Source organism: Berghia stephanieae, chromosome 2, assembly GCF_034508935.2.
Source record: "Berghia stephanieae isolate SIO BIC M18660-M18661 chromosome 2, UCSD_Bste_1.3, whole genome shotgun sequence".
Classification (NCBI taxonomy): Eukaryota; Metazoa; Mollusca; class Gastropoda; order Nudibranchia; family Aeolidiidae; genus Berghia; species Berghia stephanieae.
Genome location: NC_088361.1, coordinates 47302100 through 47316521, shown reverse-complemented (window position 1 = coordinate 47316521; position 14422 = coordinate 47302100). Strand labels below are relative to the sequence as shown.

At 35.2% G+C, this 14422-nt stretch overlaps 1 protein-coding gene across 2 annotated transcripts in view; it reads left to right on the top strand.

Annotated features, from left to right (window-relative positions):
* Window positions 1-402: 402 nt before the first annotated feature.
* The window catches only part of LOC144965032 (solute carrier family 23 member 1-like), a 28474-nt gene continuing 14454 nt past the window's right edge, over window positions 403-14422 (top strand). The window contains exons 1-5 of one of the 2 annotated variants that reach the window (XM_078899902.1): window positions 403-485; window positions 1657-1762; window positions 4567-4724; window positions 5973-6070; window positions 8852-8922. In XM_078899902.1, the coding sequence (XP_078756028.1) occupies window positions 1673-1762; window positions 4567-4724; window positions 5973-6070; window positions 8852-8922 (417 nt within the window). In that variant the 5' untranslated portion in view covers window positions 403-485; window positions 1657-1672. Of the gene's footprint in view, window positions 699-1656; window positions 1763-4566; window positions 4725-5972; window positions 6071-8851; window positions 8923-14422 lie in introns of both variants that reach the window. The other variant, XM_078899901.1, reaches the window with a different exon arrangement.

Sequence of the window (14422 nt, the reverse complement as noted above, 5' to 3'; positions counted from 1 at the left end):
GTACCGATTTTCTTTGTTTAGAACCACGATGGCCGCCGTTGCTGGGCGACGTGACATCAGACTATTGAATCCAATCACAAAAGACTGATACGAAATCTCTAGATTTAAATCATTTGAAATAAGGATTGTACACTCAATATTGTCAAATCAGCATTAAATGCTGTTTGTATAAATTCAATTTGAAAATTTTTATCTATGCTTGAACGTTTCACAGAGCATTTAAATGTTTTTAAAACATATTAGGCTCTTAAACGATACGATACGAAACAATACGAAATCTCTATCGGTTCCACTCTAGTAAAGCTGCGAAAAGAAGTCTTCTTGTATCTATCGATACGCCTATAAAGATGACGGCTATGGAATTGGAATTTCACAATCAACAAAGAGAAGATGGTTATCGAAATACGACAGAGAGGTCACCAGTGTGGAACGACGTGATATGAAAAGGATCCAAGACAACTTTGATATGGATATCATCGAAAGATGTATGGAGCTTGGTGAACGTAAACATACATCATTTGCATATATCAATTTAATATATAAAGTGTTGCTATTGGTTCTTGGCTGTATATTTTTACATTTTTGTGCATTTGCATATATAAATACATGTGTACAAATTGTAGCCATAGATTCACAACTTTGTGTTTATACGTTTTCATGCATGCTGTAAACGAATTTCCATTCTGTGGATGAATAAAGTATGTTATTATTATTATTATTATTATTATTATTATTATTATTATTATTATTATTATTATTATTATTATTATTATTATTATTATTATTATTATTATTATTATTATTATTATTATTATTATTAATATTATTATTATTATTATTATTATTATTATTATTATTATTATTATTATTATTATTATTATTATTATTACATCCGACAAAGGAATTGAAGTCTGATAATTCGGGTAGAATAAAGCCCATGGGTTCTGGACAGGTGGTGAAGATACTGGATATTTAGAACGATGCCATTCCATTGTTTCTTCTCTGTATCATCTGGAAGTAGAGAATATAAATGCTGTGGTCAATGCAAATCTGTTTGAAGACTGGCAAAATAGCGTTTGCAGCCAGTCAGTCTTCCCTCGAAGCACCCAGCTGTGTTGTATTGGACAACACTACTATTCGGTGGCCCATGATTACTTTCAGGCTCCAACTTTGGCAAATATAAAAGCTGACATGATTTCATGGTTTCAATCAGCCAGTACTACATATTATGACCGTTTATCAAAGGGCTAACTTTATTCCTTAGTAAAAAGAAATATACTAGAAACAGTTTTCAAACCAGACTGTCTAGTCAGGGAGTTTTCACAAGAGGTTGTACGACTTCCCCTTATGAGCGCAATCCAATCGAGCTCATTTGGGCCAAAACAGTAGAGGGGATGAATGAGAGGAAAAACACAAAATTTACTCTCACCGACGAGGCAATAAATGATATAACAAGGGAAGACTGGGGAAAAGGCATCCTCTAACCTGCGCAATCTGGAGGAAAATTACATTTCATTGAATAGAGTGATGGAATCTTTCCGTAGTCCTTCCATTTCTCCTTCTCATCATCTTCATTATCACAATGTGTATAACAAACAGCCGGGTGACGTCAACTTCATACATATTATTGGCTGTTGTTATAATTTATCTTTTCAGAGAATATCGATTAAAAATGCAAGAAAACAGAAAGAAAAGGGAATCGTTACTGTATGGGGTGGATGAGACGCCTCCTGTTTACCTGTTGATTCCGCTTGCCTTTCAGGTAATTTGTGACGATACTAGTTGTGTCAGTAGTAGTAGTAGTAGTAGTAGTAGTAGTAGTAGTAGTAGTAGTAGTAGTAGTAGTAGTAGTAGTAGTAATAGTAGTAGTAGTAGTAGTAGTAGTAGTAGTAGTAGTAGTAGTAGTAGTAGTAGTAGTAGTAGTAGTAGTAGTTAGTGGTAGTAGTAGTAGTAGTATTACCACTAATAGTAAAAGTAGAAGTAGAAGGTAATTTGTGACGATACTAGTTGTGTCAGTAGTAGTAGTATTAGTATTAGTAGTAGTAGTAGTAGTAGTAGTAGTAGTAGTAGTAGTAGTAGTAGTAGTAGTAGTAGTAGAAGAAGTAGTAGTAATGGTGGTGGTGGTGGCAGTAGTAGTAGTAGTAGTAGTAGTAGTAGTAGTAGTAGTAGTAGTAGTAGTGGTAGTAGTAGTAGTAGTAGTAGTAGTAGTAGTAGTAGTAGTAGTAGTAGTAGTAGTAGTAGTAGTAGTAGTAGTAGAAGTAGTAGTAATGGTGGTGGTGGTGGCAGTAGTAGTAGTAGTAGTAGTAGTAGTAGTAGTAGTAGTAGTAGTACTAGTAGTAGTAGTAGTAGTAGTAGTAGTAGTAGTAGTAGTAGTAGTAGTAGTAGTAGTAGTAGTAGTAGTAGTAGTATTACCACTAATAGTAAAATTAGAAGTACTAGTTGTTGTTGTTGTTGTTGTTGTTGCAGTTGTTGTTGTGGTAGTAGTAGTAGTAGTAGTAGTAGTAGTAGTAGTAGTAGTAGTAGTAGTAGTAGTAGTAGTAGTAGTAGTAGTCGTAGCAGTAGTAGTAATAGTAGTAATAGTAGTAGTAGTAGTAGTAGTAGTAGTAGTAGTAGTAGTAGTAGTAGTAGTAGTAGTAGTAGTAGTAGTAGTAGTAGTAGTAGTAGTAGTAGTAGTAGTAGTAGTAGTAGTAGTAGTAGTAGTAGTAGTAGTATTACCAGTAATAGAAAAAGTAGAAGTACTAGTTGTTGTTGTTGTTGTTGTTGTTGCAGTTGTTGTGGTGGTAGTAGTAGTAGTAGTAGTAGTAGTAGTAGTAGTAGTAGTAGTAGTAGTAGTAGTAGTAATAGTAGTAGTAGTAGTAGTAGTAGTAGTAGTAGTAGTAGTAGTAGTAGTAGTAGTAGTAGTAGTAGTTATTGTTGTTGTAGCACAATCTATTCTTAAACTGTCATAATTTTGCCGATGATGAAAACTAATCATGAGCTTTTGTTTGTCGATTTCTTGAATTTGCCACTTTTTAATCTCGAATATTTGATGCGATTAACATATGACTTTTACATAGAATTAATTTCGTTTCTTATGAAATGTTGCGATTAACCAAAAGTTGCGATAAACCAAGCTACGATTATCTGGAGTGGACTGTAGTTGTTGTTGTTGTTGTTGTTGTTGTTGTTGTTGTTGTTGTTGTTTGTATACTATTTCTTTAGTAATATTTTTTCCATGTTTAATTTTGACTCTGTTCATAACGTAATTCATTATCTATAAAGCGCTATGAGATGTTTGGTTCATTGATGGCGCTCAACAAGTGTCGTATATTATCCTTGTTGTTGTTGTTATTATTACTATTATTATTATTATTATTATTATTATTATTATTATTATTATTATTATTATTATTATTATTATTATTATTATTATTATTATTATTATTATTATTGTTATTATTATTATTATTATTATTATTATTATTATTATTATTGTTATTATTATTATTATTATTATTATTATTATTATTATTATTATTATTATTATTATTATCATTATTATTATTATTATTATTATTATTATTATTATTATTATTATTATTATTGCTCTTATTATTAGTACAGCTACTACTACGACTACCACTACTACTACTACTACTACTACTACGACTACCACTACTACTACTACTACTACTACTACTACTACTACTACTACTACTACTACTACTACTACTACTACTAATACTAATACTACTACTACTACCACTACTACTACTACAACTATTACTACAACAACTACTACTACTACTACTACTACTACTACTACTACTACTACTACTACTACTACTACTACTACTATTACTAAAACAACTACAACAACAACAACAACAACAACAACAACAACAACTACTACTACTACTACTTCTATTACTTCTACCACTACAACTACTACTACTACTACTACTACTACTACTACTACTACTACTACTACTAAAACTAGAACTATTACCACTACTACGACTACTACTACTACTATTACTGCTGCTGCTGCTGACGCTGCTATATACTACCACTACTACCACTTCTACTGCCATATGGCGACTACTAAAACTACAAAATATTTTACACAGAACGCTTCGGACTCGAAACCCTTCTTCTAACAACGTAAAACATTAACACGATTTAAACGTAATTTTTAATTGGGTTTTTTGTGTACATTTTGGGGTCTTCATTTAACGCTCTTATGACATTTGTGACCCATCGTCTCAAAACGGTATTATGTCGGAACAAACCAGATGCTTAAAAGCCGAATTTAATTTTAAACTGGTTAAAAATACAAAACTGTTGGCATTAGCACCGTAAAATAAGGTATCCATTCTCCTCAATAAATCGTATAAACTCAACACAAGTCTGATATTTCTGGCTATAAATTCGATTTTCAACATCTCTACGAACCCGACTTAATACCGTTTTGAGGCAAAGGGTCACATTTGTTCCAATCCCAGGCTTACTATTTCGCTACTTAGTATTTACAAATATTGTTTCTTCTTATTTTTTTTTTCTTTTTTCTCCCTGTCCCATTGCTAGCAATTCCTGACGTGTTTCGGGTCCTTGTTTTCTTACCCCTTCCTCATAGCAAGCGCTATTTGTCTGACCAATGATGACGTAGGGACCAGTGAGATCATCAACACCATAGTATTTGTTGTTGGACTCTCCAGCATTCTACAGTCTACCTTTGGAGTCAGGTAATCCTAAAGAAAGCTTAAAACGTGACCTTTTTTATATAATGCAGTATCCACTAAATGTGTTCAAATCCGTTTGCTCGTGGTTACCAAGCCATTAGCACTACTTAACATGAAGGCAAGATATGACGCCTATTAGGCGGTGACAATATTTTCTCTTTAGGAGAGACAATGCTATTTCCGGCCAGGTTTGCCTACTCATTCTATAGGTAGAATTGGCTTGGCTAAGAAGCTCTCACAACATTGCCATCCGGAAGTATAACGGACCAACACACAAAACTATACGTAACCTTGAAAGTTTATTGTCTGGTTAATACAGTTTATTGAGAATCACTAGTAAACGCGGATGGCAATAAACAAAATCAAAAAAAAACAATAACAAAGACCTGAGTGACGTCAACTTCCTACTATCTATACCTTTGTGCGATAAGAGATTGTGAATAAAGAGTATTTCCCAAAGGAACTCCAACTTACTAAGTGACAAATTATGAACCAGGCACCCATGTAAAACAAAGATCTGAAAACTTATGTATGAAACAGTGCTAGACAAATAAAGAAAGAATAATACAATAGAAACATAATCCAAATATCTGGTTATTTAAGTAATGTATCTATAGTTGTATCGTTTTTATTTGTGGCTGAAGACGGGTTTTAAGCCCGAAACGTCCCATATTTGGTGTTTTGTTCTTTTTTGAAGATGTTATATTTATTTTTGGTTATTAATTTCTATAATATTAATGACCTCTTGTGTCGAAATTTACAAAACCGAACTTTTGGAACACACCTCAATTACAAAATACAGTCAGGTCTCACTAAACCGGAACTCCACAATCCGAATGTCTCAATTATCCTTAGGACGGATTTTTCCTTGTACAGTGTAATCTGCTTGTTTCCTGATCCGAACACTTATTTTGTTAAGAAGCATTACAATATATAGAGGATTAATGACCCTAATCAGAACATCACACTGACCTACAGCACCTAAGATAGTGAGGTGGAATCGACAAACGATTGAGTAATCCGATTTTAAGCGCTTTCAAAAAAAAATACAAACAAGATAAAGTCTTTGGAGGTGTTAGAGGCTGATGGCGTTGATGGGTCACAAATAAATGTTCTACCGTCATCACTTGCATCACGGGATTTCATTTCCCTTCCACTTGCATCATGGGACTTCATTTCCTTTCATTTGCATTATGGGATCTCATTTTATTTCTCTTGCAATATAAGATTTCATTTCTTTTGCCATTTCAGACTCCCCATTATCCAGGGTGCCAGTTATGCGTTCATTACGCCAGTGTTTGTACTGATGGTCAAGAACAAAGACAAATGCCCAGCATTTATAGAAACAGGTAAGGCCATAATATGTGTCTCATAACGATATTATAAAAGATATCTATTATTTTTTGTGATGGTGTCCGGGGTTCTCAACAGAGAAGGTGCAATAATAGCCCAACGCCAAGCCAGCGTGTCGTAAAAGACGACTAAAGGTTTGTGACTCCCCTTTTTTGAGTCACCTGGTCCTCCAGGTTGGGGGTTGTCGAAGTGTTTACTCCCCTTCCGTAAAACTGAAATTGTTACAGAAACACAGGCAGACAAATTAAATCTTTTTCTTTTAAGCTTGGGCGACCGAAGACTTTCTGTAATGACATAATTTATGAAGGGAAGCTGATATACAGAGAAGTGATAAAACATGGGACGATATTTATAAAAACTAAGTTCAGGATAGAGAAGGATGGAAACTGTTTGTCTGTGGCCTATACCCTGACCCAGGGTGAAAAAGGCTGATGATGATGATGATGATGATGATGATGATGATGATGATGATGATGATGATGATGATGATGATGATGATGATGATGATGATGATGATGATGATGATGATGATGAATGGAACTCAAATAAATGAATTGAGAAACAGAAAGATGAAAAATTGTAATCTTCAAGACTTTTGCAATGTAAAAAAAAAAAGGGTTTTTTTCTCCACGTGTAAAAGTAACCCCAAGTTTCAAATCTGTGTCTATAAATTTAATGTAATAAAAGAATAATAATAAATTCTCTTTATTCATCCCTAAGTGAAAATTTGTGTTTCTGGTATATTCCAAGGGAAGACCGGAATAACCCAAGCGCCATCCGCAGTTGAGCAAAGTGAGCCAGGGCAGGGTGACTTGCTCAAAGCCAAACACACAGCGTGGCGGGCGGTCGAACAAAAAACGGGTATTAAGCAAAAGGGCAAAAACCATACTCGCTAAGTCACGCTGCCCCGACACTTACTTCATCAACATCATCATACATAACTGCTTTGACACGGTGGGTGTCATATTATGTGTGACCTATTATCTCAGAACGGTGTTATGTTGGAGTAAATTAAATGTTTTAAATTGAAACGTAAAAAAAGCTTTTGATATGGGGTGGCCGAGGGGGGGGGGGGGGGTTCTGATAGCTCAGTTGGTAGAGCACTAGCTTCACAGGCGAAGGGACCGACATCGGTCCTTAGTGAAGTGAAGTTTATTTCCCGCTTAGTTTTTAGAAAGATGCTCACTTTTCTCAATGAAGGCATTTTATTCCGACCAAAAAATATTTCAAAATCACGACCTTGAGATTGGGTCTTTGTATTTATTAATATAATAAATTGTCTCATATCAAAATACTGGTTCCAATCTCGTTGGAAGTGTAAAACCAGACCTCTGGAGGACTGGATACGTACCTTGTGCAACTGATCCTCTGGTTTCAGATTGATGGCATCTTGTTTTCTAGCGTAAATAAAGGCTCGTTGACAACAAAGACCATCCATCCTCGATCTTTCTTTTACAACAGAGAATCACTAGAATCTGCCTATACATCCTACTACTAAAATAGTCATGCCACCTTATGATTCAATATGTAACATATTCCAGAAGAGGACTGGTTACAAACTTCCAAGGAGTTTTGAACCGTAAGTGAGGAATGTGTGACGTCACGACCTCAGCTTCTCTTTGGTCACTGAAATAAGTATCAAATGAATGCTTTAAAAAAAATTAAAACAGTTTTGAATGCATTTGCTCGTCAAAGTAATCTGTGACTGTTTACTATTTGCACGGATGAACCCATTGGGCTTTTGGCAAATACAAGCCATTAAATATTGAAGAAATGTGATCTGCTGAACGTCTCAAAACGATATCTTGTCGGGATGATATTGATAATAAAATTTCACATTGTAGAAATAAAATAAGTGTCTTGGGTTACGTTTTTATGTTTTATTGGGGAGAATAAAGATGGTGTGTTTAAAAGAGAAATATCTAAAAATCCATTTGGGTGAGGTTCCTGACCTTTTATAGTGGGTAGGGAGATTACCTTCTGTCTTTTCTAACCCTCTATAATATCTGTTTTCCAACTTGATTTCTGTCTTTGTCTTGGAATGAGATTATTTGGTTTTGTCCTTTCTCTAGTCAGAATCTTTGGCTGTGGAGGAAACAGTCAATGGTATAGTTCTAGTTTTGGGAGATGATCATTTTCCGTTGTGACTCTGGTATGTATTGTTATTTTTAATGTTTAATGTAAGAATTTGTGTGTATTTCTCCTCCGGGGATCCTATGCTTGTGTCCGGATCAGACATTCAGGTCATCTCTGGTAGACTGATGGTATGCTCCTGGGTACAGAATATATGTACTCTATTTGTACCATTGTACCATTCCCATTTATCTTATTTTTTCACGTGTTGTAAATCTATATTATCTATTAACTATCCCATTTTCTTCATCTGTAGTGGTGCTGAATTGACCTTAATGTGTCTCAAGCACCGTAAAATCATTATAGCATAAACAGCATAAAATTTCACATTTTCTCTCATTTATATTTTTTTTAAAAACATTTTTGCCCCGCCATTCTCCCCGACATATTATCGTTTTTTGATGCAAGGAGTCACCAAAAAAATATCAAACTCATGAGAAGTCGCGGGTTTTATGTTTTTTTTTCCCAGATGAGAGTCATTTTAATCGTTTGACTTTTGAAGGACGAGATTTATTGCCACTATCTTCACTAGCGCGTGTTTTTTTTTCTTCAGAATTACGCAACACCAGTTCCAAGCATGATAAGTCATTTTGAAATGTGAATATTAAAATTTTGATCGTCTTATTTTTTTTATATCCACACAGCCAATGGGACGCTTCCATTTGAGCCTGGGTCAGATCAACACAGAGACATATGGCAATCCAACATGAACGAGGTGTGTACTACATCCCATTAGTTTTATGACATTGAGGTAGAAAGAAATTTCCAACCACAATGGGATTAATAATATTGAAAAAGGTCCCCACAAAAGTAAGCTTTAAAATACTAAACAAGTCTGCTGATTTAATTAAATTATGACTTTATTTTAATTATAAGAAAATGTAAAATTTTATAGTAAAAGGGTTTGACAATAAAACGTACCTATTTATTTGATAACACGCAAAGACAATATAATGCACACAAACAAATCTAGTCTTCTTGTTGTCTCAGGTTTGCTCCTCTGTTTTCTTGTAGCGGCGTTGGTCTGGCTTCTTAAAGAATATGTGTAGTACTCTCGACCGAACACGACCCAGATAAAGCATATATTGAGATCAAAAGTGCTTCTCCAAAGTACTTCACGCACACTATTTGTGTCTGGATAGAGATTTGACCAAACACGTTTTAAGGCAAGGTTCTATGATTTTAATGATCACTCTTTGATCGGCCTAACATTACATAGATCGGCCTCCACTAACCTATGACTTAATTTTTGGTCACCCGTTTGCGGATTTACACAGTACAGATCAGTCTTTTCTATAGATAGTATGCAGATGACGTCACTCTGGCCTTTGTTATTGTTTTTGCCATCCGCGTTTGTGAGTTGTTCTCACTAAACTGTATTAACCAAACTATAAAAGTTCATGGTTACACAGAGTTTGTGTGTTGGTCCGTTATACTTCCGGATGGCAATGTTGTGAACTCCTTGGCCAAGCGCATTCTATCTATACTATGATTTGGTGGTCATTCGTTCAAACGTCAGATTCACCTGCTCTATGCCTTGCTATATCCCGGCCCCGAACGTTACTCATACGACCAGCCCTGCATTGTGTGAACTAGAATAGCGACGATTTGCGGCCTGCCACTGGTTTATATATCATGGTGAGTGGTATTCATAGGACGACCGAGAGGGGTTGTCAACACAAGATAGCCTCACAACAGGTTTGAAAATAAACAAATCATAGTCGCCTTTAGCTATTAGCTAGTTTCCCACAGAGACTTAAAGTCGTTCTATGGTAACGTGAGACTACACGCTTGTTATATCTACATGTGTTTTAACATTCTGCCGTGTGTCACGCAGACTGAACCCTCTCCTTACCAACTTCAGCGTTGACTTTGTCCGAAAAAATTGTAATACCGCCAAACAGGCGTCATGTCTCGTCCTACATGTTAAGTGTTGCTGTTGGTCAGGGACGCCTTGTAAAACGCTTTGCGCACGTTTAGTGGATATTGCGCTATATAAAAGCTCAAATTTTTCATTCAATAGCAAAAATACATTAAACATGTTTATACATTTATCTAAATCCGGACAGACGGCAAAAGACTACAGGGCATGATACATATATATATATTATATTTATATATATATATATATATATATATATATATATATATATATATATATATATTTATGAGTGTTGGTGGGTACTTGTAGGTACGAAAGTGCTCGATAATGGTGGTTAGAGCTAGTATATAATGTAAATTTTCACTCACATTTTTTGCCGAGACGACTCGTTTCTGTGTGTTTCTCACACTTCCTCAGTCGGCTGAGGAAGTGTGAGAAACACACAGAATCGAGTCGTCTCGGCAAAAAATGTGAGTGAAAATTTACATTATATATATATATATATATATATATATATATATATATATATATATATATATATATATATATATATATATATAATATATATATATATATATATATATATATATATATATATATATATATATATATATATATATATATATAATGCAAATTTTCACTCACATTTTTTTGGCCGAGACGACTCGTTTCTGTGTTTTTTACACTTCTTCAGTCGGCGTAGTCCATTGTAATGTCCGTAGAAAAGTTCTTACTCCAAACTAAAGTTGTTTCGTTGTGTAGTGGTGATTAGTGTTGATATGTATTGTGATGTGCTCTCGTGTTTATATCATGAGTTTGTGTGTGTGTATGTGTGTGTATGCGCGTAGGTGTGTTGTGTGTTGTGTGTACATGTGTGTGTGATATTATTGTGGTGTCGGGGGGCGGGGGGGGGGGGGGAGGGAGGGAAGAGGGGGAGGGGTATAATGGGGTAGGGAGGTGGGAAAGGGGGGGGGGGAAGGAAAGGGGGGGGGGGGGGGGTTATTTGGCCTTTTGCGTTTTGAGCTTGAATTTGTTAGAGTGTCTGCACATTGTCATCAGTTCAGATCTTTTGTTCAAGGTGCTATTGTTTCTGTAGTTGTGTAGTAAAATCTCCAGTTTCTCTGTTAGGCATAAATTGCATTTTCTAGCACCGCATCTGTAGGGGCTGCTTTGCTTGACGACCTCCCAGGTTATTGTTGGTGTTTTTTGTGTGTTTATTTGTTCCCAATAGTGCATTGCTAATTTGGTGCTTTTTGCTTTGCTTTCATGTGTTATGGAGGCTTTGTGGTTGTTGTATCGTGTTTTGAATGGGGGTTCTGTGCTGCCGATGTATTGTGCTGCGGTGTTATCAGTGGTTATGGTGGCTTTGTAGACTATGGCGTTTTTTTTGGCAGTTTCCTTTAAGAGGGCAATTGTCTTTCTTTCAGCAGTTACAGTTGTCTTTATTTGTATTGGTGTTGCTGGGTTCGGATATGATTTGTCTGTTGTGGTTGGTAATGATCTGTTTCATGTTTTGTGCACAGCTGTAGCTTATCTTGACGTTGTTTCTGTTGATTATTTTGTGCAGACGGTGGTTCTTCGGGAAGTGTTTATCGATGAGTGCAAGGAACTGCTTGCCGATATTTGAAGTGATTGCGTTGTTGAACGGCGGGTTGAACCATATTATATTCCTTTTTCTGTTTTGTTTTGGTGTTGTAGCGTGTGTTAAATTTTTGTATTTCAGTGTTGAGGTGTGTCCGCTCTGTTTGAGTGTCATTTCGTAGTCTTGTTTTGTTTCGTTGAATATGTTTTCATTTGAAGAGAGGTTGTTTAGCCGTTGTTCTATCATGGTGGCATAATATATTAGCTCTAACCACCATTATCGAGCACTTTCGTACCTACAAGTACCCACCAACACTCATAAATATATATATATATATATATTATATATATATATATATATATATATATATATATATATTATATATATATATATATATATATATATATATATATATTATATATATATATATATATATATATATTATATATATATATATATATATTATTTAAAATATTTACCACAATGTTTGGGGCAGTCTACATCAATGTTTCAGGCTTAATTTGCCATCTTCAGGACTGAGTTGTTTTGTTGACTGTTGTTGTTTCTTGAAGTGGTTCCGGTTTGAAGTTAATTAAGAGGAATTTGCGCCGATGGGGACACTTTCCGTAGATCTCACTTTTCATGTTGAGTGTGGCTTCATGAGGTTGTTTGATTATAGTATATTTTTCTTCCAGGCATAAGCTACATTGTTTTGATGTTGGTGTGTATCCTGTTGCTTTAGATAAAATTTTCCATGAAATGTTGTGGTCTATTTTGTTGTCTTTTAATTTCCAAATATGTTCGCTGAGTTTTGTGGATGTTTTTTTGTTAGTGTTTCTAAATGTTGAGGTGTGGAGGTTGTATCTTGTTTTGAAATTATTTTCTGTTAGTCCTACATATTTTTCTTGCTTGTTTGTTTTAGTTTCTGTGACTGTGGCTTGGTAAATTAAACTTGATTCTAAGCATTGTTTGTTTAGCGGGCAATGTTCTTTATTTCTGCAGTTGCATTTTCTAGTGGGTGGGTTTTGCTCTTGTCGGTGGTTTATTAATATTTTTTTGTTGTGGCTTGAAATTATTTGTTCTATGTTGCGCATACACGAGTAACTTATTTTTATGGTATTCCTGTTGATAATTTTATGTAGCTTGTGGTTTTTTGGAAAGTGTGTATCAATTAACTTCAGGAACTGCTGTCCTATGTTTGTGCTGACGTTTATGTCGAAAGGTGGGTTGAACCAAGTTATGTGTCGTTTTCTTGTTTTACGTTCTTCACTTGTGTGTTGGGGTTTACATGAGAGGGAGGCGTCTGTGTATAAAAATGGTGTGTTGTATCCACTTTTTGTGAGTGCTTCTTTGTAGGGGGTGGCTGCGACGTTGAATATCTCTCTGTTTTCCGAAAGTTTGCTCACCCTCAGTGCTATGTTTTTTGGTATGTTTTCAATGACGGGACGGGGGTGGTTGCTGTTTTTATTAATGTAGCTAATGGTGTTGTTTGGTTTTCTGAACGGTTGGAATGAATTGGATTTTATGTCGAATGTGATGTCGAGGAAGTCAACTGTTTTTTTGTTTGCTTCTATCGTGATTTTCAAATTGTTGTTTTGGAATATTTTACAGATTTGTTTTTTGATGTTTTCGTTCGCTCTTGGTCGTCTGTTGGTTATAGCGAGTCCGTCATCTCTATAGAGGCCGATGTATGTGTGTGTGTATGTTGTAGTTGTGACAGGATGTAGAGTCCGACCAGTTCGCATGTTTCAGCACCGTCGAACGAACCCATTGTTACGTCGAAATCATTGTGTCGCTTTGTCCACGGTGTGTTGTCGTAGTATAGTGTGCTGTGCTTGGTGTGTTTGATGATGTGTTTTTCCTCTTCTGTGATGTTGGTGTATTTTGCTGCGAATTTCAATGCTTTGTTTAGTAAGTATGGAGTGATGGAGGGGTAAAAATCGCAAATGTCGAAAGAGATGAAGGTGCAGTTTTCTTTGTTTTGGATATTTTTGAACCATTCAATGACTTCATCGGTGTTTTTCCACTGGTTGAATTTAGTTGCTTCTTTGACGTTTTTATTTATTTTTTCTAATATCTTTTTGCTGATTTTTCCAATTTCAGATTTGTATGGATTTATTAGTCTACATTTTGGATTATTTTTGAAGTCAGGCTTGTGATCTTTTAATGTGATGAACGCTTCTCTTCTTGGTGCTATATCGATTCGATCGCTAAGGTCAAGTCTGTTCGCTATATTCTTATCTTCTTTTGTGATCTCTTCGGTTCTATGTGTTCTGTCTTTCTTATAGTCTTTGTTGATTTGTTTGTGTGTCATTTTATCATATTCCTCAGGTGTCATTTTATAATAGTTGTTGGATTTGTCGGCTGGTATCAGAAGTTGTTTTTCTTTGTTTATTTTCTTCACATCGTTAGTCAGTTGGTTTTGAAAGTTGTTATTTTTGTTTTTGAACTGCACACTTTGAATGAGATCTAAAAGTCCGTCTTCTAATTTTTTTAATTCAGGTATTGGGGGGGGGGTGAATTTGTAGAGTTGAAGCCGTACGTTTTTTTGTGGGTGGTTTCTAAATGTGGGTTCAGAAAAAAGAATGTTCTCCATCGTAGATTCTTGACAAATGTTTCTGTTCTTGCTATTAGTGATTTAATGTAAGATTTTCTGTTGCAGGTAGGGATATTCTTTGTAGAATATGGGAAAGTAGTAGGTCTAAGTTGTGGCGTAGTATCCATTTTGTGTCTAAGAGTGCTCAACGGTGC